At 41.2% G+C, this 23,860-nt stretch overlaps 3 protein-coding genes across 8 annotated transcripts in view; all 3 read right to left on the bottom strand.

Moving 5' to 3' along the window:
* The window catches only part of ahcyl2b (adenosylhomocysteinase like 2b), a 49,357-nt gene extending 47,434 nt beyond the window's left edge, over nt 1-1,923 (bottom strand). Inside the window, exon 1 of one of the 2 annotated variants that reach the window (XM_034112440.2) lies at nt 1,499-1,923. In XM_034112440.2, the coding sequence (XP_033968331.1) occupies nt 1,499-1,831 (333 nt within the window). In that variant the 5' untranslated portion in view covers nt 1,832-1,923. The remainder of the gene's footprint in view (nt 1-1,498) is intronic. The other variant, XM_034112439.2, reaches the window with a different exon arrangement.
* Nucleotides 1,924-2,607: 684 nt separating this feature from the next.
* On the bottom strand, nt 2,608-12,937 carry tmem209 (transmembrane protein 209). Of its 2 annotated transcripts, none has more exons than XM_034074779.2 (15): nt 12,880-12,937; nt 12,181-12,337; nt 11,987-12,045; nt 10,510-10,641; nt 10,190-10,419; nt 9,862-10,066; nt 9,341-9,516; nt 9,151-9,222; nt 8,702-8,798; nt 6,238-6,363; nt 5,952-6,049; nt 5,232-5,352; nt 4,914-5,011; nt 3,561-3,634; nt 2,608-3,455 (listed from the first exon to the last, which is right to left on the bottom strand). In XM_034074779.2, exons 2-15 carry the CDS (start codon nt 12,318-12,320, stop codon nt 3,401-3,403), a joined length of 1,683 nt encoding a protein of 560 aa, XP_033930670.1. In that variant the 5' UTR covers nt 12,321-12,337; nt 12,880-12,937; the 3' UTR covers nt 2,608-3,400. The 2 variants fall into 2 exon arrangements, with proteins under 2 accessions (XP_033930670.1, XP_033930671.1); XM_034074780.2 differs by having other exon boundaries at nt 5,238-5,352.
* A 484-nt stretch (nt 12,938-13,421) lies between these two features.
* Nucleotides 13,422-19,471, bottom strand: prdm4 (PR domain containing 4). Of its 4 annotated transcripts, none has more exons than XM_034075237.1 (12): nt 19,291-19,471; nt 18,985-19,048; nt 18,374-18,489; nt 17,884-18,072; nt 16,877-17,614; nt 16,405-16,554; nt 15,949-16,067; nt 15,765-15,850; nt 15,438-15,565; nt 14,820-15,350; nt 14,500-14,668; nt 13,422-14,380 (listed from the first exon to the last, which is right to left on the bottom strand). In XM_034075237.1, exons 3-12 carry the CDS (start codon nt 18,486-18,488, stop codon nt 14,023-14,025), a joined length of 2,583 nt encoding a protein of 860 aa, XP_033931128.1. In that variant the 5' UTR covers nt 18,489; nt 18,985-19,048; nt 19,291-19,471; the 3' UTR covers nt 13,422-14,022. The 4 variants fall into 4 exon arrangements, with proteins under 4 accessions (XP_033931128.1, XP_033931127.1, XP_071057837.1 ...); XM_034075236.1 differs by having other exon boundaries at nt 18,985-19,085; nt 19,364-19,471; XM_071201736.1 differs by having other exon boundaries at nt 18,985-19,064; nt 19,364-19,471.
* Between the last annotated feature and the right edge of the window lie 4,389 nt (nt 19,472-23,860).

Genomic DNA, 23,860 nt, shown 5'->3' with positions numbered 1-23,860 from the left:
TGTTCTCTCCTTGAACATTGTCCTTCATATTCACTCTGTCCCAATCAACACTTTGTGAGACACAAAGAGATAAGATGCATTTAGGTCACAACCACAGAAAGACATTTTTGGATCCTTGCTCACAAAGGAAAGTCATACCAAGTCAGTCCGACCTCTGAATTATCTACAAGGACAGGAACTCCCTTAGCTGAGGTAAATGTGCCCGAAAGGCTAAACCCGGCTTGAGAAAAGTGACAGCACTGCTCTGGGGTCAGGGATTAGTTACTACTGTTATGTCTGGTCACTTAACACACCTTGGGTGGCAATGCATCAATCAAACCATGTTTACAATGGCGTGTATTTTAGTCAGTGAACTGTAAATATCTCAATTATACTAACCTAAGGCCAAGCAAGGATCATTTGAACTACCAAGATCATGCAAAAACTGAAAGTCTTCACTGCATCAAAATCATCTTGCAACTCAGAGATGTGATCAATAATGTAAGCTCTACAAAGATGATAATGCTATCTCCCAGATGCAAAACCAGCCAAAACAGTGGAAGTTGCTATACACAAATGTTAAAGTACAAAAATGGGATTTTAAAACAACTTCACCTAAGCAATCTTTCAAGTGACTGACACAGCTTTTTTTATCTAGCATCATACCCTGCATTTTGTGTATGGCTTAAGGTGTTCTTGTTGTGCATGATAATCGTTATTCACAAAGCAATACAAGTAAGCTAGTTTATGAAAAGGGAATAGCAAAACCCCCTCTCCACAAAACTTGTGACAGCAGTTGGATACTTTTGTAGTGTAATTGAGTTTGTTCTCCTAAATATTTAGCTATGTCATTGTTAGCCTATATGATATGGATACAAACAGTGTTTAGCTCTTATTACACCCTCCACACTGCAATTACAATCCAAGACCATTATTAAAAGCGTTAACTGCAGTGGTGTAAAGTAACTAAGTACATTTGCTTAAGTTGTACCCTACTTCTATTCAGAGGTAAACCGTGTACTTTTACACTACATTTATTTAATACCTTTGGTTACTTTGAGGTTTTTATTAATGATGTCGAACAAAATCATCAATGAAATAAGACTTTAGTTGCACCTGGAGTCAAAAGCTACCCTGCAGTATACACAAGTGACAACAATTACCAGCTTTGATAAAACACTTTAATGCACATATAATTTTAGTCAAAACATATCATATATATTATTCTGAAATTGGTCAATCTGCAAACTTTTGAAACCTTACGTATATTTTGATGCCAATACTTTTTCTTTGGTAACATTTTGAATGCAGGACGTTTACTTGTCACGGTGTATTCCTACATTCTTCTACTTTTACTTAAGATCTGAGTACTTCTTCCACCTCTGACTGTTAACTGTCGCCACTGAACCAGCTCTGGGACCAGCTAGCTTGTTAGCATCGTGACACAATGCAGGCTTTCCAAAGCGTTTGGTCCAATAACACCGAGGAGATATTAGGGAGAAAACGTTGTCTCACTCGCCTTTTTCATGCGCGGAGCCTCGGCCACGGTACCGTCCCGGTTGATAAAAGCCTCTCCGCCGTTCAGCTGCGGGTCCGTCCGCTTCAAAGCCGACGCCTGAGGCATCTTCGCCGGGTTCGTGTTGAGCAAACCCAGGCTGCCTTCCCCGGCTTTGGAGGGCTCCGCTGTAGGGGACGCAGCAGCGGAGGAACCGGCCTCATGTGGGTCGTTTCTGCCCAGGCTTTTGCCCTCCGATGGCGGTGTCATCGGGGAACCCGCCGGTAAGTCTTTGCCGGTGGGGACATCTTTCAGTTCGACCTCTGCCATTTTCGCTGCCACAACCTGGACTGACATCGCTGCAGTTTCACAAAGTCCTTTTTTCCCAACACAAATACTAGCGAGTCGAGCGGATGTGAACGGTGGAGCGACTACGGCCCAAATGCATTGTGGTCCATGTAGTTTCTTTAAGAATTTCAAACATGTCCACCCACAGGCCACCTTCAGCACAACTGCAACATACATCTGACATTTTACAAGACGTGAGTCAACATGGGAAACAAATATAAAACCGTTGACAAATTATTTTCATTTATCTATAAAGCACTCATTGATTAAGTGACCACATTCCCCAGCAGGGAAATCTACTGTGCGAATTGCATTATGGGAAACGGCGTTTGTCATAAAGGAGAACGAAACTACAAAACAAACCGATGTATGCAATATAGGGCTTCATGCTCACAGGACAAACACATTAAACATTCTACACGGTTTCATACAAACAAGAAGTCTGAATTATGTGCTTAACTCTCAATTTCCCATATGATTAAATATACCATGATGCACTTAATCTTTACATTTTAAACGAATTTCCTTGCAAGTGTGTCGCCAACATTATTTTAATGTTACTTGAAATTGTCAATCAGCATGTTCTCCAGCATCAAGTGTGTCACTGCAGCACGAGCTACTGCATCACATTACAGTGCTTGTGCGGTTGATATGGAATATGTCATGTAAAAATGCAACCAGGAGTAAGGTCAAATCTTAAGAAATGAACTACATTGCCACCAAGTGGTTGATTTTGATAGTAGAAAATACATGTAATTAGGTCGAGGAAAATTAACACTTTTTGTTTTCAATATCACAATTTTATTTTCATGTCTCATCTGAAGTCAAATGACATTATAGAAAAATAATCACCCATGTGAAGGTTTGAAAATCAACACATTAAACACTTTTGAGAAAGCTGTTGTATTCAGAAAAAAAGGGCTTTGGTAGTTCAAAGGCTTTTTATTTGTTCATCTAATATCAAAATAATGACCAGTAGCTTTGTGTTGCATTGCATCCCAATACTATGGGAAGCTTCGGAAAACAGAATATTACAAACTTAAAAATGGTGTGTATTGCTTCCAAATGCAAGGTGACTTCAAGCATGTCAGGAGCGTCTATACTAAAGCAATCATTCAACTCTAGGGACATAAAAATAATACTAGTTGCAAAAGATTTATCACAGCTGAAGTAACAAAAGTCAATTCCACACATACTGTATTTACATTCAAGCTAAATGGGTCTGGTCTCAACGTGTCACCAGATAAATCAGAGGTGTATTATTTACAAGGCTGCCATGCTGGTACATTCTCAAAATACAAAAACCTTACCATGTTATAAAAAAACCTCTGCAGCGTTTCCCAAGCACACTTTGGCGCAACATAAAGGTGTCCTTAAAATGACAATACAGAATCTTACACTAAAATTGAGAAAACTTCCAAAAATATGGATTTATCGTCTGTCCAGGTGAAGCTTTTCCGATGTGCTGCTGAACGGGCAGTCCTTTAATTGAGGCGGTATTCCAACCAGTGTAGCCACACAGCATTGTAGGGGGGGAAATCCACCTGTCGCTCCTTGTTTCTTGTAAATGATGACGCATTAGTTTTCGAATAGCCACAAGATGTTCACACCAGAGAGGCCGAGATTTACCCTCCTGCAAGAAATATGAAAGAGGAATTATTTTACAGACGAGCAGGGTCAAACCATTTAATATCAAAATGCAATCTGTGCCTGGGTGTTTGGCATTAGATGTACTCACCCCAGCATCCCTGACTCCTTAGTCTTGATGACGTAGAGGAACATGAGGATTGTGTGGAACAGGTTGTTCCTGCCCTGAAATAGAAATCAAGATGGGTTTATTTAATCGCACTTAGGTGTGGAACACTTCCTGATTAGTTCATGAATGCGTGTTGTTGGAAAACCCTTGAGTTTCCTGGTTTTTCTCAGGGGTATTTGTCACATAGGTGAATAACAGGTTCTATAAATGACCTACCGTACTTTTCGGACTATAAAGCGCACCTGCATATAAGACGCAGCAGCTAAATTGTCCGTCTGTCTTGCTCTCGTTCTGTCTCTCGGTTCCACTTTTACTTTGGCGTGCTACCTGTCTCACTCCGGCCTCCAGCTTTTCCTGCTGGAGCCCGCCGCTTAAAGGTGGCGGGCGCGGACCGGTCATAGAGCCCATAGAGTTAAAGGTCCATAAAATCCATAGATTTAGGAGGTTCCCTAGTGGCCGTTAGCTGTACAAAAAAAATTGGGGAAAAAGTCGCGGCTTATAGTCCGAAAAGTACGGTAGATACAAAGCTCTCCGTGTTGTATCACTGTATAACAAGAACAAATTCATAAGAGTCTTTCACCAACTTTAATTTAAGAGATTAATACGGTCCGATGAGGTTAGACCCCGGTTTACAAGCAAACAATCAAATGGACAAAAAATATCAAATAGTTACAAACAGCTATTATTTACTTTTATCCTTGGCCAGAAATCATCAAATGATAACCTTTGATCTCAACCAGAAAACCCTCTAAAAACTACAACATTCAAAAGCTTACAGAACACAAACAAACCAGATTGATCTGATCTTTAATGTGTTCGGAATAGGGTTTATACCAATTAAAAACCAAAGACTTAGAATAAGATGTTTTCTATCTGTGATGCAATAGAAAAAATGTTTTCTTAAAAAAGGGTAAGGTGGTGAATCCATAATGTGTTGTGCCATTTTAAAAGTGTTAAGCCTATTTAGATGATAATAAGATTAACACTGTAAATCACAATTATCATGGCCCTGGAAGATCATGACAACACATTTTCCCATCATCGCATGCCTTGAAATATTCTCTTACTGGTGGAAATGTGTGCTACTTTCCGTCTCCCCGTTATTTGTATGTGCTTTGCATTTATTATTCCACTTTTATGATCCATTGGCAAGTTCAATCCTTAAGGGAGTGAGTAAAGATGGTTCGATCTTCCACCTTAGTGAGATATATAAAAAGAAATAAGCACTGAAATCTCTTGGGATGTGATTTGAAGTCAGTAAGGGGAAAATAGGAGCGCATCCAGTTTATATAAAAGCCTGAATAAAAAGAAAGCACAGTTTGTCTTTGCTGTCACCTTGGGCAGACTGTAGACGTGTCCCTGGTAGATGAGCTGGTAGTGAGGGGGGGTGGTGCTGCTTTGGTGGATGCAGAAAAGGCTCTCCTTGGTAACATCTAAGAGACATAACACAGAAAGATGAAACAGCATAACGAAGTGAACCAAAGCCAATATTCTTCCTTCCTGTAGGGCGAGTGTGTGTGTGTGTGTGTGTGTGTGTGTGTGTGTGTGTGTGTGTGTGTGTGTGTGTGTGTGTGTGTGTGTGTGTGTGTGTGTGTGTGTGTGTGTGTGTGTGTGTGTGTGTGTGCGTGCGCGTGCATGCACGTGCGTGCGCACGTTCACCAGGTTTATCGGGGGTGTGGCTGAAGTGCTGCGAGGTAAAAGTCTTCCCGTCTGGGTACTTTGGGTGGGGGGGCAGTCTGGAGTCCAAGTATGTGCAACACATATGCATGAGGACCTAAAGAGACAGAAGGAGTATTAAGCAGAGGTATTTGGAGATGAACCCCACACTGAGGAGGAAAGTTAGAAGTCTAAAGGAAGGCCATGTCCACTTGTAATTACATATTATTAAGCACTCTGTAAACTGTAAATGCCATCTCCTCCCAGCCTGAGGAAGCGGCTCTCTGGTATTTGTCTTTAAAATAAAAATGTGAGATTTTTTTCCAAATTTCAAAAGTCTTGCCTGTCGATTTCTATTGTTCTAATAATTGTAGTTGACAGCCGACACACATCTTTGGGAATGTTCTTAAATATGAAAAACAGAGAAAAATTTGAGAACTTTTTAACGGTGTCTGTCCACTTATTTTAGAGAGTCAAATATTAATTATATATTCTTTTAAATCTATTTCTTTTCTTTTTAGAAATGAACTCGCTAAGGGGGTCTGAAAAGTTGATGATTTAGTAAGAACAATGCCAATGGGTTAGTTGCTTAACAGACTTGAAACTGTGATAATCCAAGTCGCTAGATGCACTTAACTGATACTTTAAGGACCAAATGAATTAACATGTCACGGAATATCTGATCTATAAACTAGCTAAGTGTGTGTGTTGACTCACAGCGCAGTCCGTGGGGAGGTCCGTGTCCCACTTCCTGTTCTTCAGATCTCCGCCACCATTCCAGCGAAAGGAGCTCATGCAGCCGCTGTGGGCCAGCTCTGACAGGACAGATGCAAAAAAAACATATGAGGAATAACGTATGTGTTCCACTTTCACCCATCATACCACCATCAAATCCTTTTCATTGAGTTGTTCCCCTCTCCTCACTTAAACACGTACTTGCACACACATCATTGCATAAACGTCAGAGACACACACACATTATGTAAAGTGTTGTTGAGCGTACCCTTCACACGGTCCACGAGGTATTCCTGGTTGGGAGTGATGTCCAGATACTGAACAATAGAGTTCATGGTGGGGATGGAGGAGGCTTTCATCACCGCTGCCTGCTTTAAACTGCTAATGCTGGCCTCTGGTGGAGGAGACGGAGCAAAGTAGTGGCATCAAAATGATAGCTACTTATTTTCTACATTTCAGGACATTTTCTGTATTAAATGGTACGGTGTATAAACTAGGGATGTTAAGATTCACCGATTCGCATCGGCATAAACGTTCAAGATGCGAGTGCACCGGTTCAAAGAGTGCACATCGGCTAGTTTGGGTTGAACTCGCGATGCATCGATTGTCGCGTCTTTGCATCGGTAAAAAAATGATTCATGCCTATAATATCCTCTCATCCTGTCAGCGCTCCGCAGAGACGATCTTTGATCTTTGCTTCGCACTACGGAGGCCGAGAGTCTCAGTTGTCAACACACATGGAAGTCGAGGAGAAAGAGAAACACAAATCAAACGTTTGGCAACACTTCGGATTTTTCAAGAAAGACGGACAACTTGCAAAATCGCTCTCAAATTGTAAACGATGCCGTGCCGCTTTAAAGTACACAAGTAGTACGAGGAACTTAGCGACGTGGGGTCTGTGGCTGAAAAGAGAAACCTGAAAGTTAGACATGAGTTAAATCACTCAGTGAGGTGTTCTGTCAGAGAGATGGTGTTTAGTTTACAGCAGCCTGTGACGGCCAATAATAGTTTAAATGTCTTCCTTACAATTGTAAGCAGTTATGAAATAGCTGTTTGTGAAAGGTTATTTGTATTCTTTATTGTTCATATAGAACCCACTGCTTTCTGCTCACTGGTGAGTCAGCCTCTGAGTGAGTGTTAAGCACGTCAGGCTGGCAGCTGTATGGGCATTGCACTGTGGTAGCTGCTATTTGCACATTGTTAATCCTGGGCAATGCATCCTTAAATAGTTTAACTGTGAGGTGTTATAACATTGTAGTGTACTCTGGAGACACTACTACAAAGGACTTGTGAAAAGGCCTGTTTGTGAAAGTTCCAAGTGTTTGTTTTGTTTAAGGTAAAAAAGACACAGCATGATGGGATGCGCAGTACTAGTCGAGGGAACCAAATATGTAAAGCACTTTTGTTAAATGTCCCATGTCATGGCCATTTCCACTGATCATAATTCCATTGTTGAGGTCGACTAGAATAGATTTATATTGTGCAATATTCCAAACGCACATTGGCTTCTCAAACAGCATCTCTGTAAACTACGTGTATTCACTGAATTTCACTCTCTGCCTTTAACGGCTCGTTGTAGCTCCAGTAGCTCCAGCCCCCACCCTCCCTGTGAGCACAGTGTGCTCTGATTGGTCGGGACGTTGTGAATCGCGCTAAGCTCCGTGGAGGTGTTGTTTCCCTGTTTAGCGATACACCGCGAAACACAGCCAAACTCATCCTGAGCACACACAAAGTCACAGCCGAAGTAAAAACAATAAGTGTGGCTTGATATTGAGTAAGAAAAAGGTTGATAAACGCTGTGAGAATGGGTCTGCAGAGAGAATTTCGCCACGATCCCAACTATCTGTTCTCAGCCTGCAGCCAGGGAGGAGAAATCAGCAGAGCTGCCTGCACTGAGTGAGTGTGTGAGGAAGTCCGTGGATTGGTTAATTTGGACCAATCAGCCTGGTCATAGCTCTGGGCGTGGCTACTGGGTGTTCAGACGTCACAATGTCCAGGAAGAACATGAGAAATCTCCAACGAGGCGTTTTGGGGAGGTATTTTCTGTGTTAAAGTTTTACTCGCTACAGGGTGTACTTTGAGAGTTTGTGACTCTGCAGACCGTTTACATGCAGAAAAACCTTCATAACACACAAGGGGACGGGTAATAACCGGAAAAGCATGACATGTCTCCTTTAATTTATGATTTGCGGCATATAAGGAATAAAACCAAATCCTCTGTCGTACCATATTGAATTGTATCATTTTTTTGCATCGTGTTGAATTGCATCGTATCGCCCCGAATCGCATAATGTTGAATCAAATCGTATCGAACTGTATCGCAACAGGGGTGAATCGTATCGCATCGCCTGGTGTTTCAAATGTATCGTTAATGTATCGTAGGCAACGTATCGAGATGCGCATCGCATCGGCCTCAGTGATGGAGATGCACATCCCTAGTATAAACATTTCTTTAACAAACTTCTCTCTTGCTTCACATCTCACTTATCCCCGTTGGTATACACAAATAAATATGAAAAGATAAGCTCTGTTGCTTCAAAAAACATTTTCCTACAATCAAACTTTGCGTGTTGAAATCAAATATTGAAATGCAGTTTATTTTTACGTTAAGTATTTCGTATGTTGCTTTGTTGGACTTTCATTGCCAAATATATGCCACAACTTTTGTGCATCTGACAATAAAGCATTTGAACCTTGACATATATAAATATGATATAATGGCTGTGGTTTACCTCCTATCTGCAGCTCAGGGCAGCCCATCCTCCTGAGCTGGCTGTTGACGGAGTCGATCTCCTTCACCAGGGGGACCAAGATGGTGTCACTGATCCACTGCAGAGACACATATTAAGGTTCATTTCCTTTTTTGTAAAGCTTTGTGTAATTGAAAAGGAATGATGCACAATTTACAGTGAAGTTGCAATGTTAGGTACAAAAGAAAATAGAAAGTACATTATCAAACTTGTGGAAAAATACGTTTTTTATAAAGAGATGAAATTACAAATGGTATAATAACATATATGACAACTTTCAGATATATCTAGTATTTCTAACGTAGTTTCCTACACAGTCAATGTAAGGTGGAAGGTTTGTCACAGACTTTTCTTTTATGTGGAATAAATGTTAAAACTTTTTTCATTAATAACGTTTTTTTTGTGTGAGGTGAATATGTATGAACACTCACATTTCGAAGCTTGGCGGTCCAGCTATCAATGCGGTCCACTACAGGGCGACTGGTTGTGATTCTGGCCCACACCTGAATAACAGGAGGGGGGAAATATATAATGTCAATCATGCATTCAACTAAGACACCGACTAACTCATCCATATACATTTTCTTTACAACGGTACACCAACACTGCTTATTCACAGACCTCCTCTGCAGCCTGTTTGGAGCCCAGGTCCGTCTCGTCCTTGCTGGCAGACGGAGCCAGAGAGCGGCAGGCCGGCTGGTACAGGAACTTCCTCAGGCTCTGGGCGTAGTCTCCCACGGAGCGGTTGTAGTTCCAAAATGTTGGGCTGTGGCTCGGAGACACAGCCTCTGGACTCCCTATTGAGAGCATCAATGTTCATTATGTGGTTATGAATATTGTCATGTATCTCCACAATAACGGAGATTGAGATAATTCTTTACAAAAACCAAAGTCTTAGTCTAGATCTGCTGTTTATACTAGCAGTGACATTTGTACAACCTTAGGTCAAATCAAGGTTTTTTTTACTTTTTCAAATGACAGAACTATCTGAAAGAGGTGTGTTGATTTTTTAAATAAAAATACTTCCTCATCAGCAGCCAAACCATTTTAAATTGTACAATGTAGCATTCATATTTTTTTCTTACCCATTCACCACTGTTAAAGACGGTAATACAATGTAAACATTTGTTTTCCAACTGTACCTAGCTGGCTGCGGTGACTCCTCTCCCCCTCTGTTCGGAGGAACCTCTCCAGGCTTTTCAAATCCTCCATGTAGTCCTCCTTGCTTCCAGGGGAGTTAAACACTGAGGGGGACGTGCGGTATCGGGCTCTCAGACTGGAGCCTTCTGCTGGTCCGATGCTGCTGGCGTAGGGAGAGGAGCCAGGGGAGGGACTGTAGTTCAACACCTGAGAAAGGAAGGACATAATGTGCTCAATGTGAAGAGGAGAAACACAGAAGGAGTCATTAAATACATTGACCCACCACAACCCCACAGGCTAGGATAGATAACGGTGATGTAAGGGACGTACCTTTCCAAAGGCAACTGAGGGGGAAAAGGCCCCCCCTGCACTGTTTGGGGTGGATGGGCTGCCGAGCGGAGGGCTGTACCCGGGTACACAGCTCGGGGAGAACTTGGGGCTGGTAGTGGCCGGTCTTGAGGGGCTGAAACTCAGAACACTTTGGCCCTGCAGCGGAGACGACTGGGCCGGGGCTGGGGTCTCCTTTTTTTCAGGCTTTTGGGGCGGAGAGGCAAGAATACCTCGGAGGGGAGAGACAACAAGCAGCATACTTAGAACTACATTTCTTTACTTACATCTAATAAGAAATGTTGCAGGTAAAAAACACTCACTTGTGTTTCTCAGACCCAGGAGTTTATGCTGCTCAGGGGATACAGCAATGGAGGAGGGAGCCATGGTGTATTTGAAATATTTCCAGAAGTCAAATAGAGCATTAAGGCTAAACAGAGAGGCGAGCGCCAGTTCTGCAAACAAGGAAAGAAGATTAACACATTTTTTACAGGATCTTCCAGAACATATTATAAACATGTCTGTCCGTTAGGGGTGTTGAAAATAATCGTTTCTACGATGCATTGCGATGCGGACGTGGACGATTCGGTATCGATGCAGTGACGGAAGATAATCGATTATAGCGTAGTAACGTTGCTTCCTGATTTTCCGGCCGCGGCTTTACTATAACGTTTTTTTTTCTGTCACTTCAAATCGGTCGGTGACGCAGAGATTAGGGAACAGACGTGACAGCGGCACAGCAACACCAAACACGGAGCAGTCTGCTTTATCCAGCAACACAACAACACCAGTCCAGAACCAACAGCAGAAGGACCCGCTCTGAATCACTACGTGTCGCTGCGGCTCAGAGACACAGACAGGGATTTATGTTTTTCAAAAATAATCGCGTTACAATCATGTCAGGTTTTTGGTGGATTTAATTAAGTCTTGGATTGCAAAGTATGAATGTCCTCTAGCGATTTTCAGACGATATATACGTGTGTAAAGTTTGTGAAGGCAGGAGGAAAAAAGCTTCCGCGATCACGGTCTCCTCTCCGTTCCTCCAAACTCCGCCCCCTCCCTGAAAATAATGAGTGACAGGCTGATCGTGACCCGATAGAAACTTTATTATTCAGTTAATCACTGAGATATAATGAAGCTAATTTAATCTCATGCATTCATGGGATTCATGTAACAGTAAAACAGAGAATGTAAGTGTGCACCCACATGCAGTATCTTTGTTTGTATATGCTGTTGTAAATACTCATGTCGTCTGCTGTGTTCAGACTCAAGTCCTGTGTGTGATGCCACATTCAGGACATTCAGTGTTCTTTTTTTAACAGCAGACCGTGGCTAGAAGCTGCAGCTAGACTGCAGAAGCATTATTTTTTTGTTTTTGAGGATGGAACAACTTCACACACAGATATAGGGAGGCTAGACCTATACAATTCATTTATTTTGGTTTATAAATTAATGTCAAGACATTTATGTTATTGATTTCTGAAGCACTTTCTAAATAATAAAAAGAGAGTTCATATGTATTTACTGCATGTATGCATTGATGAAAAATAAGCCATGTGCAGTAATATAGAAAATTGAGGATGCAACGCATTGGAATGAATCGTGATGCATCGGGATATCGAATTGAATCGAATCGTTGACAGGATAATCGTAATCGAATCGAATCGAATCGTGAGACCAGTGAAGATGCACTAACTGTCCGTTAGAGTCAATTTCAGATTTTCTTTTTAATATCATTTAGATTAAGGCTTTTTGTCCATCAGACATCCATTAATAAATGAGTGAGCAGTGGGACCTCACCGATGTACCAGATAGGCCAGTAGGTGATGTTGTAGTATCGGCTCAGCAACTGTCCTGACCTAAAATATAGTAAAAAAGATAAACATATCATTATACTTTGCTCTGGGCAGATGGAAGATGGTGGTTAGTAAATCAGTGCTTCATTACAAACAGTTGCTCATGTTTGCCGTAGATAACATTGCTGAACAACTTACATTTCAGTGTAAATCATGCCAGCTAGAGATACGTTCAGCACGGCCCAGGCCAGGACCACCTGTCGAGCCTGCTCCTCCCTCCTCATCCTCAGCGCCCTGTCTATCATGCTGGGCATCCCGTCCTTCACTGGAGTCAACATGATCTGATCTGTTCAGGCTGAGGCAAGAAGCACAGAAAGACACTGTCAGACAAACGAGAAATCAGAATACCTTTACTCGTCCCACAGAAGGGAAATGTACATTGTTACAGCAACGAGCCAAAGACAGCTTAATATTAATTAAGAAGCATGCATAAAATATTTAAAATATTAATATAAATTACACAATTAACCAAATACACATCCAGTGCCAGTATTGTTTTGTCCAAGCTACATTCAAGGAGAGATCTTACAAGATAGAAATAACTAATAACGTGTAGCTTGTGTTACAAATAAATCCATATCCTTTTGCAAATAAAACTTAGTGGCACCAAACTGTGGCAACATGACACAAATGCTGGTAGTGCAGGACAGTTAGCAGACATGCTAGCTAAACGGTTAGCTAAAGTTAGCTAGCTTAAATATAAACAATGCGAATACGTGGGGGAATGTTTAGATTTTAGTGTACATTTAAAACACCGAAAACACATGTGCGCTTTACCGATACAATAAAACAACCAAAATACGAATAGATAATGCATGAAATATAGATCATTCATACCACGTTACAGTGAATGATAGCTGCACCGCTGCATGTTTTTGTATTTTAACCGGAAGCTACACTATGCACTTCCGTTCAGAACTTTATCCTTTTAAATAACTTTAATTTAAATGTAAATGTTTTATACTATTACATAAGTCTCCAGGAACTGCAATATAATATTTAGAAGTAGTCAGAAACAAAAGGAAAAGGGCTATTTAGTTCCCTGACAGTTACAGATAGTACTGAACATTGTTATAATACTTTTTTGATAGTGTTTAAAAATGTATTTAAACTTAAGATAAGTAGCACACTTAGCAAAGCAATCATATGTATTAACTTATGATAATTATAGTCTGCTTTTAGTCAGAAAACATATCAAAGTAAGTTACTCATACATACTGCCAAATGAGGGCATTATTGCTCATTGTTAACCAAATGGTATTTCATGCAATGAGGATGTGATGGATGTACAGCAGCTGGGTAACCATTTACACACATATGTATTCAGTGATGTAGTTATTTATGCTTTCAACTTATGTAAATCAATCAACAACATAAAGCAGCGGTTATTTTCCATTTATTCAAACATAACACAACAGATCGGATGGAGCTATAACATTTCATCATTTTCAACAGAAACAAAAAGGAATATGAATGTAATGCAAGAGTCTCACTTTCATTCACACATTGACATTTTTACTTAAATAAAAAGAAATACAAAATCATGATTTTTAAATAAATAGAGTAAAGTACAGTCCAGTTAGCAATAACATATCAGGTCTGAAATGCAAGAATATGGCATCAGAAGTTTGAATTCACATTATTATGCAACTACAAATAAACATCAGCAATTCATCCCATGTTATCGAGTGAGTCAAAAGAAACAGAGTAACTCATATTACACAGGTCTGAGGTAATGAAGAGAAAGGAGAGCTTTGTAGAAATACAGTCAGATGTTTATCAGTTCTCTTATAATATGGCAAATATTATTTTAGCAGCACTGATAAGCTTGTGAGACTTGACATATATTGATGTACAATGTGGTAATTGCAATGCTCACAGTGAATATGTGACAATGTAACTGACATTTGGCAAAAACTGGAGGTAAACATCAGTTTTCTAGTAAAGTATATAAATAAAATCTCAAAAGGCACAGTGTGGTCAATGAGGGGGTGACAGGGACTTCTCAGAGTTATATCCTCCAACGTCTAAACCACAGTCCTCATTGCTGGCTGAGTCTGCTCCTCTTCCCCTACCATCATCTTCCTCCTCTTCTTCCTCTTCCTCCTCCTCATCTTCTTCCTCCTCCTCTAATTCCTGCTCCTTCCGCGACGCTCTCTCAGTCTTGGGCCCTTTGCATATTTTGAGGTGACGGGTAAGGTGGTATTTGGTGAGGAAAGCTTTATGGCATTTCTCACAGACAAAGTCTCGTCGGCCCTCGTGAGAGTTCATGTGCTTCTTCAGGTGGTTGTTCTTGAGGAAATGTTTGTTACACTTTGGGCACTGTATCCGGCGCTCACTGGGGGGGAAAGGACAAAAAACACACATTATATAACCTAAATAACCTTATTTGCTAAATATCTCTCCATCTGTTTAGTTCTACAGCTTTGTATAAAGTGCAATAAATAAGTAACGTACTGTGTATGAGAGAACATGTGTTGTTTCAGGTCATGTTTCCTGATGAATGCTCGCTCACAGAGGTCACACTTGAATTTCTCTGCAACGGTATGGATGAGCATGTGCGACGCCACATGGGATTTCTGGGTGAACAACTTCTCGCAAACAGTGCATCTGTAGTTCTTCTGACCTGTTATTGGCAAAAAGAAAAAGCCATATTATGATCATTTTCTGGTTCATATTTGTATTTAGTGTCTCTACTATGACATGTTTAATGTTCAAAAAGTTAAAGAAAAAAAAAAAAATCATAATATGGCCCCTTTAATGAACCGTGTACACACCTGTGTGAATCTTGAGGTGCTGCCTGAGGTTGCTGGGATCGCTGAAGGCCTTACTGCAGTAATCACACTTGTGAGGTTTCATGCCCACGTGCCCCATGAAGTGCACGTTGAGCCTGGTGGATGTGATGAAAGCCCGGGAACACATGCTGCACTTGAATTTCTTCTCCCGAACATGACCCTGACCTTTTCCTCTGGGTGTTACATTGTTAGAGTTTCTATCACTGCTGCCTTTGCTGTTGCTGTGTAATTGTCCTGCAGCGTGGGCATGGCAGGGCCATGGGGAGGAGGAGGAGCTTGAGGTCCCATTGGCCGTCTTCTCTTCCTGGTGTTGTTGCTGTTGCTCTTGCTGCTGCTGCTGCTGCTGCAGCTGCTGTTGCTGAGAGTGGTCCTGCTGCGCTGGGCTGTGGCTGTGTGGAGGCTGGTTATGGCTGTGGTTGCTGTTATGGCTGCCAAGGTGAGACTTGAGCTCGGAGAAGGAGGAGCACTCTTTGCCACATTGGCAGATCTGGCCCTCTGGCACTTGAGGAACACCTGTGGAGACACAAAAGATGGTTTAACGGTCAACATCAAGCAGTGGATAACCGGCATTATAACATTTAAAATCATCTGTCAACTCACCCATCAGCCTGCAGTAGTCTCTGCTGTAGTAGAAGAGCAGCTCCTGGTCCGGGTGGATCTCTGTGGTTGTGCAGAAGAACAGTTTACCGTTGGCAGAGTAAGCCACCAGGTTCTGCTCCTCACGGCTCCTAAACACACACACATAAACACCGCATGTTTATTTACATATTGGCGAAATTGCATTGCAAACGTTGATCACGAGCGCTGACAATGTCGCATTTCTCTTTATTGGGTTTGCCTTTATTATAACAGGACAATTGCAGTTCATTGTGGCAAAAATGTCAATCAAAATTCTGGTTGCATTGATATACATATTTTACTCTTTACCTTGCTTTGCGAACAAACATCATCCAGTTGCACTCGTTCTCGTCCGTTGTCACGATGTAGAATTCCAGCACATTGTTGTGATACATCTGAAACAAAGAGACGGGTTTATCACTTAATATAGTTTTGCAGTGATTGTGACTGGAAAACCCACAGTCCAATACAAAAAAAAAGCTACCGCACTGACCTTCCATATTTGTGGCGTGTCTTTTTCTGGCCAATCAGAGAGATCCACGTTGCTGCAGTGCTGGCCCGCCATTGGTCCAAAGCAGGTCCTTGGAGGAATGACGTCCCGTGCAAAAACTCCTAAAAAAGGGGGCACATTACGTCAGCAAGCTAATTCATAGTCTACCAAAAGCTTTGTCTACCTAGGCATTAGCTTTTTCTATATGAAAAAATATAAAAACTTATACATTTTATTTTGTAAATCACATAGATGACAGTGTTAACAAAAATACCAAAAAAATTACAAGAAAAAGACAATAAAATAAATACCACAAAATGTGAAACTACTCCCAGAAAGTGCCCTTATTATTACATTAGTGTGCATAGAATCAGGTATGATGATCTTTAAAAAGTCTATCAATCTGTTCCACGGATAATAATGAACCAGCAGATATATAAATGGTCACAATGCCCTTACCGAGCGGTTCGTCAGCCACTGAGATGCGCAGGCACAACGGGCGCGGCAGAGAGAGGCGTGCCCGGCTTTGGATCGGAGCGTCTGGGATGAAGGTGACCGGGCCGTGTTCTGGGCAATCTGAGGTATACGAGCGCTCACACAGCGTGCACCCTGGGAGAAAATAACAACATACGAGTTAATATTGATACAAGTCCTTTTTCAGAGTCAAGTCCCTGCTTTGTGTACACCATGCTCTTTTTACTTTAAAGTTTGAGACTGATTTCTACAATAACTGTTAAAAGAGTATTAGTGGAAACAAACATGGGAAAGTAAGAACACTTATAAGAGGGGTTAGAGGGAAAGAAAGGTAGGCTTCAATTTGGAGGGATAATATTTTTGTTCAGAACTTCATAGCTTTTGTCAGACCTAGAATTTGATTTTGAAATCCATTGATATTTTTAAGGTTTAAAAGATACACAAAATAAACACTCACAGATGGTGTAGGCAGTGACCATGTTCTCCTTGTTGGAGGTGGAGTCCTCCAGCTGCAGGGTGGAGTTGACCAGCACCAGGTTGTTTTCTGGCCCCAGGGACACCTCTGCAGTGATGGGGGACACGTTGACCGCCTCCATCCCCATCCCAGAGTGTCCGTGGAGCGACACCGGCTCCAGCTGGCCCTGGTTGAGCACCACACTGACTACGCCTGAGTTCAGTTCCCCGTTTGTGTGGAGTCCTCCCGCTCCTCCTCCGGTGTTCCCCACTCGACCCCCCATGTGATCCGGCTCCATCACCACAGGTAGTTCGAGAACAGTGGGTCCATGGAGGGGCATAACCCCGCCGGACGAGTCCACCCCGGGCAGTCCCTCGTGCTGAGGTTGCCGCCCCCCTCCGAGCTGCTGCTGGGAGTCGGACACTGACACCACCCCGACTCCCTCCATGGAGGCCAGCTCCTCCCCCATCCGGTCAGGGGACATGGGGCTGCTGACACGCGACTCCATGGCCAATCCTGAAGAGTCCAGCTCATGAGGGCCGGGCTGGTGGAGGTCCCCCTGGCCGCTGACCTGTCTGGAGTCCATGGGTACCAGGCCCTGCTCCAGGGGGCCTCCGGGGCCACTGTAGTGATCCAGACCTGAGGGGTTGTTGCTGGACACAGACAGGGTTCCATCCATGTTGAGGCTGCTGGGATGAATGTACTGAGGGGGTGGTCGGTCTGCCAGATAGGACAGGATACCTACAGCAGGAAAGAAAAAGGGAACGTGATTACTGTCACTTCATGGCCCTCTAATGAGGTCAGTGTAAGACTGATTCTACCATGATGCAACAAAGAATGTCATTCCTGCCTGTCAATACACTGGCAATAAGAATGACTAATATCTAATAATACAACACTGTATATATTATAATATAAATAGCATATATTGTAGTAAAATGTGCAGATTTTTACTTTAATTTGTTATATTTATATACATATTTCATTCTATTATTCTAATATTACAGTACCTGGCAATATGTGTCGGAAGTAGCTGCTCTCCAGGTGGGGGTACGGAGGCGGGGGCAAAGAGTAGTTCCTCTCCGGCAGACCACACATCACTCCTCTGTCACTCAGCGGACCCATGGGGAGCATCAGCGAGAGGGCCGAGGGGAGGGATCCCAGGGAAGGACCCAGGCTGGGGATGGCCACTGGCATGCCTGATATAAAAAAAAAGAAATGAAAACAAGAATAATTTTAGCAAAGAAAAGAAAGAGATCAGTAGCCTGAGACTAGATCCTTAATATCTAATCCAACAAAGATTAATGCACAATAACTATTTCATATAGTTTAAAAGTTGATGTTCCTCTATATCAAACATAACAAGTGACGAATATAATGCTGTGCCTCTCTTTAACTTCAATTTGGACACTGATCACGTGATGCTTTGTCTTGTCACAGTAGGTCTTGCTATAGTGCGTTGTTTGAGCAAACATGCCTGGCTTGTCGCGTCATTCATACCTGGAGTGGGAATGGGGTTGTGTGTGGGGGAGGTGGGCAGACCCAGGTGGCTGGCACTCACTGAGGGCACACTGAGCTGGTCCATGCTCACAGGACTCAGGTTCATGTTGTTCATCCTGAAGAAACAACAGCAGAGTTACTCCAGAGACAGAGCAATAACAGACTGCCCCAGCCCCGCCGTCATAATGACAGATATAGCAAAACACTTTACAACACCTCACCTCTGGCTGGCAGATAAATCACTGCTCTATAGTTTTAGTTTCTCCCTCTCCATAACCATGAACAATGTGCACAAAATCTACCTTGAAAATCTGTAATTGATATACTATCCTACAATATGTGTTTATATTACTGCAATATATGTCTATATTTCAATTGCTGCACATTTTCCCAATTTGGGATCAATAAAGTATTTATCTATCCATCTATAGGACAGCAAGCTAAATACCATGCAAACAATGTGGGATATTGGCTGCTGTTTACACACTGTTAGCTATTAGAAACACTTAGATTAAATCTATTTTGTCGGTCTTCATTGTTGATTTATTGAGCCCTTATGTAATTGTTAGCATGTAGAGACACACATAGTTAATACACGTAAGCAACGTTACCTGAATTCAACAACGGTCCATCATCAACCATGTACTGCTGAATGGTGCTTTTATTCGTCTCTCCCTGTGAAATGAAACACCTGGTATAACAACAACATTACCTGAAAAGACACACAATTCACACTTCTTATAGATATTCCATTCAAGCAGCTAAAATTAAAGATAGAATAACATTTAAGCGACATTTTTGCAAGTACCTTCAACCAGTGTTGTTACAATGCTAACATTAGCCTTGCTCATTTATATCTACATAGATCGTCAAAACTAAGAATTATCATGCGTTTTAGCTGCAGAAATAGCTGTTACCACCGAATGTGAAGCTCCATCGCAAAAATACGTCTTATATGAAAAGGAGTGCGACTTGAAAATAAAAACATACCAGCACAATAGTTCCCTGCACGGGGCCATGACAGTATTCTGCTTCTAGTGCGCATGCGCAGCTGTAAGAGTGAATGTGTGTTGTGCTGATCTCAGGTCAAATGTTCGGTCCTCCACTCTCCCGATTCACGAAAAGCGGCGGATCGTCAGGGGGCTTTATTGTATGGAAGACATTTGCCAATGTGATGGGAAAAATAAATATGTATGTCATTATTCCAAACTTTTCATATATAATGACTTAATGTGACAACATTATAACTTAGTAAGAGTTTCATTACTTCAACGAACGAATACTGTCATTATTATTACTGGGATCTTTTTATATATAATCAAAATTGACATAACAAATACAAATATTACTTTTTGTGTTTTGTTTAAAACTTTGTTCGTACTGTTTAAAAAAAAAAAAAAAACAGCCGGCGAATTTATCATAGATATGGGTGTGAATACAAATCTTACCCCCATAGGTCCTTTTCAATTATGCTAATAAAGCCTCAAACAATCTCGATTTCAGTTTATATGCAATCTTGAACGGTGAATGGTCAAATCATTTTAATTTCAAAAACTCATCGTTTGAAATATATTAATTATTAGGTGTTACACCACATATGTTGCCTTTTACAATTATAGTCCAAGAGTAAACTGGCTTGAATGATCATATTTGTACACAGCAAATAAAAAGTATTTATATGTTGCCTTTTACAATTATAGTCCAAGAGTAAACTGGCTTGAATGATCATATTTGTACACAGCAAATAAAAAGTATTTATATGTTGCCTACATTTGCAAGACATTTACAATGAAAAAGTCAGCAGTGTACATTTCCATGATGAGTTGCTTCACAGTGTGAACGGAAGGAAGAAAGGTTATATAAACAGTTTTATCTTGATGAGAAAACCACTCTGCATCTCCGCCCCGGATCACACCCACCATGCCTCCAGCCTCAAAAGCCAAACCAACAAGATGACACACAGACTGAACATTTACCCGATGAAGAAGTGCCCACTTATAGAAGATCACAATTTAGATATTTAATCACAAAAAGAAAACTCTTGCTGAAAACATGAGATTACTTTGAGGAGACTCTGGCACGGTAAGTTGCATTGATGGCACACAGTTTATTTCATATTCAACCGCTATGTACTTTAATTTCCCCCTTTTTCTATTAGAAATATGTCTCACATGTAAGGATATAATGGAGCATACTCCATTCATCCCTCCACTGGCTCTCCACGGCTTCTCTATGGAAAACAGTGGAGCACACTACAAGGATGCACTACGGCTGAGACTGCCCCTCCACCTGGACGCATATCTGGACCCAGTGCACGGCCAGAGGTTACCCTACAGACGGCTAACTTATTTCCCTTTCCACGTCCCCTTTGGAGTGTGTGATTATTCCTTTGAACCTGCTTTTATCCGGAAAAGGAACGAAAGGGAGCGGCACCGAGTGCGCTGCGTAAACGAAGGTTACACACGGCTCAGAGAGCATCTGCCGCAGGAGTTTGAGGACAAGCGGCTCAGCAAAGTGGAGACCCTGCGCGCTGCTATTGACTATATCAAACACCTGCAGAGCCAGCTGGACTTAAACATGTCCGGGATGGAGATACCACTCGTTGGAGACGCGCGTACCCGTGCATCGCTGCCGCAGAGGACAGAGTGCAACAGTGGTGGAGAATCCAAAACTGGCCTCAACGACAGTGAGGAAATTGTTTACTGATATTAAGTGTATCTCTTTCTGTGATCTGCTGTACATTATTTACATTTTGGAGAAAGTAAAACATGCCAAATGGAAACAATTCACTATCTGATTGTATTCAGTCTGCATTAATCAACATCGTTTGTTTACATTTGGGGGGGGGGGGTCAGTATAGGACAAACTACCATGAAAAAAATATCCTTGATTCATTTCAAGCTTGTATTATTTTTGCATCTTGTTGCTATTGTTGATGTGCTTTTCGGTTATTGGAAAAAAAGAAAAAATCTTATCTTGACCATATTTTATAAATTGAATGAGTTACATTTAAAACAAGTAAAACATAAAACAAAAATATTACACGAGAATATTATGTATAATAATTCAAAAATAAATGTAAAAAGAAGAATGATGCCTTTTTTGTGGTACATTTGACAGGTTGAGCATGTCATCTCAATACTTTACATATTACGTTTCCTTAATTTGTGTGGGCTAACCAAATATTTGTTTTATCATTGTATTGAATACAGGAAAAACGATATAAATAACAAACCTATATCAAGACATGACAGTATAACCTAAAAATAAAAGGGAAAAAGGGAATCAAATAAGACAACAATAGACAAAATACAATTACTATAAATGGATCACATTTATAGTCTAGTAATGATTGAGATTGTAATATAAATATTTTACCCAACAGAAGAAAAAATGCTATCAGGCTTTAAATAACTAGTAGGCTCAACTGGTCCCTGAAGCACAGAAACGACACCTCAAACTAAGTATTCCTTAAGTGCTCTTCAAAGTCCACTTACTGACAGCACCGTATATCTCAGGAAGCTTCTTCCCCTAATAGCTTAAAGAATGCATTTCTCAGGCAGCCATGTTTGTGTGTTTATGCTTCCCACCTCCGCTGACCTGCACGGAAACAGCTCACAATTTCAGATTTTCAAAAAAACCCAAACCACAAATTGGGGGGGGGAAAGTAAACACGATATTGTATACAAGTAGAAGGAGTTTGGAGAGACCAGCAGAGTGCCGTGCAAGTGACCCGTGTTGCTGCTGAAGAAAGGCATTGCTTTCCACGAAGGCGTGACATAACAAAGGTGTTGGGCTGTGCAGTTTGTGAATTAGACCCAATAATTATCCAAGTGCTGGTACCCGGGCTGGATGGTTCAGTGGCATTCTGAAGATAGGGAACATGGAGCTACTTAAATGAAAGCCTCGGCTATAATGGATGTTTTCTCTCCGGAAGCTCACGCGCTGATTTTAATCTCATTCCTGCACATATTCCTTACAGGCATAGCTCCACTTTACTGGAAGGTATAGTTGCGAATGCATGAATCTGATTTAGTACAAAAGCCAGAAGAAAAGATGATATGTTTCGGTAATGGTAAGGATCATATCAACTGATTTATGTTATCATCTTGGTGAATCTATTTATGCCACAATAACCTTGTAGTCTTAACACATACAACACATTACAAACTGCATACTTACTCTGATATGTTGGAGTCAACACACATAGACAATATATTTTACATATACCTCGTAGTGATACATAGGCAAACAAAGCTCTCCCAATAAAGGATAACATATGAAAATGTAGTCAAAAGAAAATGTAGAATCATGGGCAAAACATTTGACAATGGCCCCTGGGACGAGTCATTGAAAAGGCCCCATATCTGTACAACATAGAAGCAAGACAGACTGTATGGTTGTTTGTTTAGCCTCTTTTTGTTGTTGTTTTGTGACTTTAAAGTCATTTTCTGTCTTTCTGTCCTTTTAAGTCTATTGGTAGTTTTTTTAAAGGTGTTTTGCATGTCTATTTTGTCATTATTTTTAGACTCTTTATAGTTGCCTAAGGTCTATTTTTTGTAGTTTTTTTCCTTTTCATAATTGTTGAGTCTTGTTGTGGTCTCTTTGCAGCTGTTCTGCATCTCTTTGTTGTTGGATATGTATTTTATTGGTCATTTGAGTTTATCCCTCGTTGGTACATGCATCTTTGACTTACATATTATAGGTGAAGGCCAGTTGGGCCCCTGACACTTTGGATTAAAAAATCCATCCACGGGTGGAATAATCAACCAAGATGGAGGAGGGAATGGATTATTGAAATGGGGGAAATAAATATCTAAAATAACATGATCAGAGGACTCCTGTGTGTGTGACGGATTAGAGTTCTTTGATAAGCCTGCTAGTGTTGCCTTCTGTGTTTAAGGCTGCAGATTAGTGCTGTGCAGGAGAGAAAATACCTGCTAACATGCACGATGACTTGGATAGATAACGTTTATCAGTTCAATAAGATCAGTGCGGGACCACCGGGTAAGGTTTCTGCAACGTGTCGAGACACAGAGCCCACATTCAGAGACGGAAACGGAACAAATGCGAGTAACAGGACACACAGTGATGCGGGGAAAATATGTTGATGCACTTAAGCTTAAACAATTTCTCAGCTGCCTTGGGAATTTTATTACACTGTAAATGCTCATTTACTATCAAGGCTGACAAATGTCCACCATTTGGGATTATTAAAAAAGAAGATATTTTACAACCCTCCATTTTCAGTAGATACCTGTATAAGTGGTTGAAGCAAGTGTTGCATAATGTTGTTTACATTGCATTTGTGGGAAAATAATGTATTTATGAGCTACACTAGTAAACAACATTGCAATTATATTAGCAAGAAAATGTACTTAAAGTGTCAAAAGTAATGGTACTCACACAGAATGCTCACTATCAGTGTCATGTATTGCATTATTGGATCATTGTTGCAGATACATTAAGATGTAAGCAGTACTTGAA

Source organism: Pseudochaenichthys georgianus, chromosome 23 (assembly GCF_902827115.2).
Source record: "Pseudochaenichthys georgianus chromosome 23, fPseGeo1.2, whole genome shotgun sequence".
In the NCBI taxonomy this organism is placed as follows: domain Eukaryota; kingdom Metazoa; phylum Chordata; class Actinopteri; order Perciformes; family Channichthyidae; genus Pseudochaenichthys; species Pseudochaenichthys georgianus.
Note: the sequence above shows the minus strand (reverse complement) of the source record. Positions and strands in the feature narration are given on the sequence as shown.

Excerpts from the sequence above, each read along its gene's own strand:
- prdm4 (XM_034075237.1), bottom strand. The coding sequence starts at position 18,488 with ATGAACAACATGAACCTGAGTCCTGTGAGCATGGACCAGCTCAGTGTG. Across the intron at positions 16,068-16,404 it reads AGTGGCTGACGAACCGCTCG|GAGTTTTTGCACGGGACGTC; the intron begins GTAAGGGCATTG and ends CCCCTTTTTTAG. Across the intron at positions 15,351-15,437 it reads AGACTACTGCAGGCTGATGG|GTGTTCCTCAAGTGCCAGAG; the intron begins GTGAGTTGACAG and ends GTGTCTCCACAG.
- tmem209 (XM_034074779.2), bottom strand. The coding sequence starts at position 12,320 with ATGTTGACTCCAGTGAAGGACGGGATGCCCAGCATGATAGACAGGGCG. Across the intron at positions 10,067-10,189 it reads CCTCAGTTGCCTTTGGAAAG|GTGTTGAACTACAGTCCCTC; the intron begins GTACGTCCCTTA and ends TTCCTTTCTCAG. Across the intron at positions 5,012-5,231 it reads CCCCGATAAACCTGGTGAAC|ATGTTACCAAGGAGAGCCTT; the intron begins GTGCGCACGCAC and ends TATGTCTCTTAG.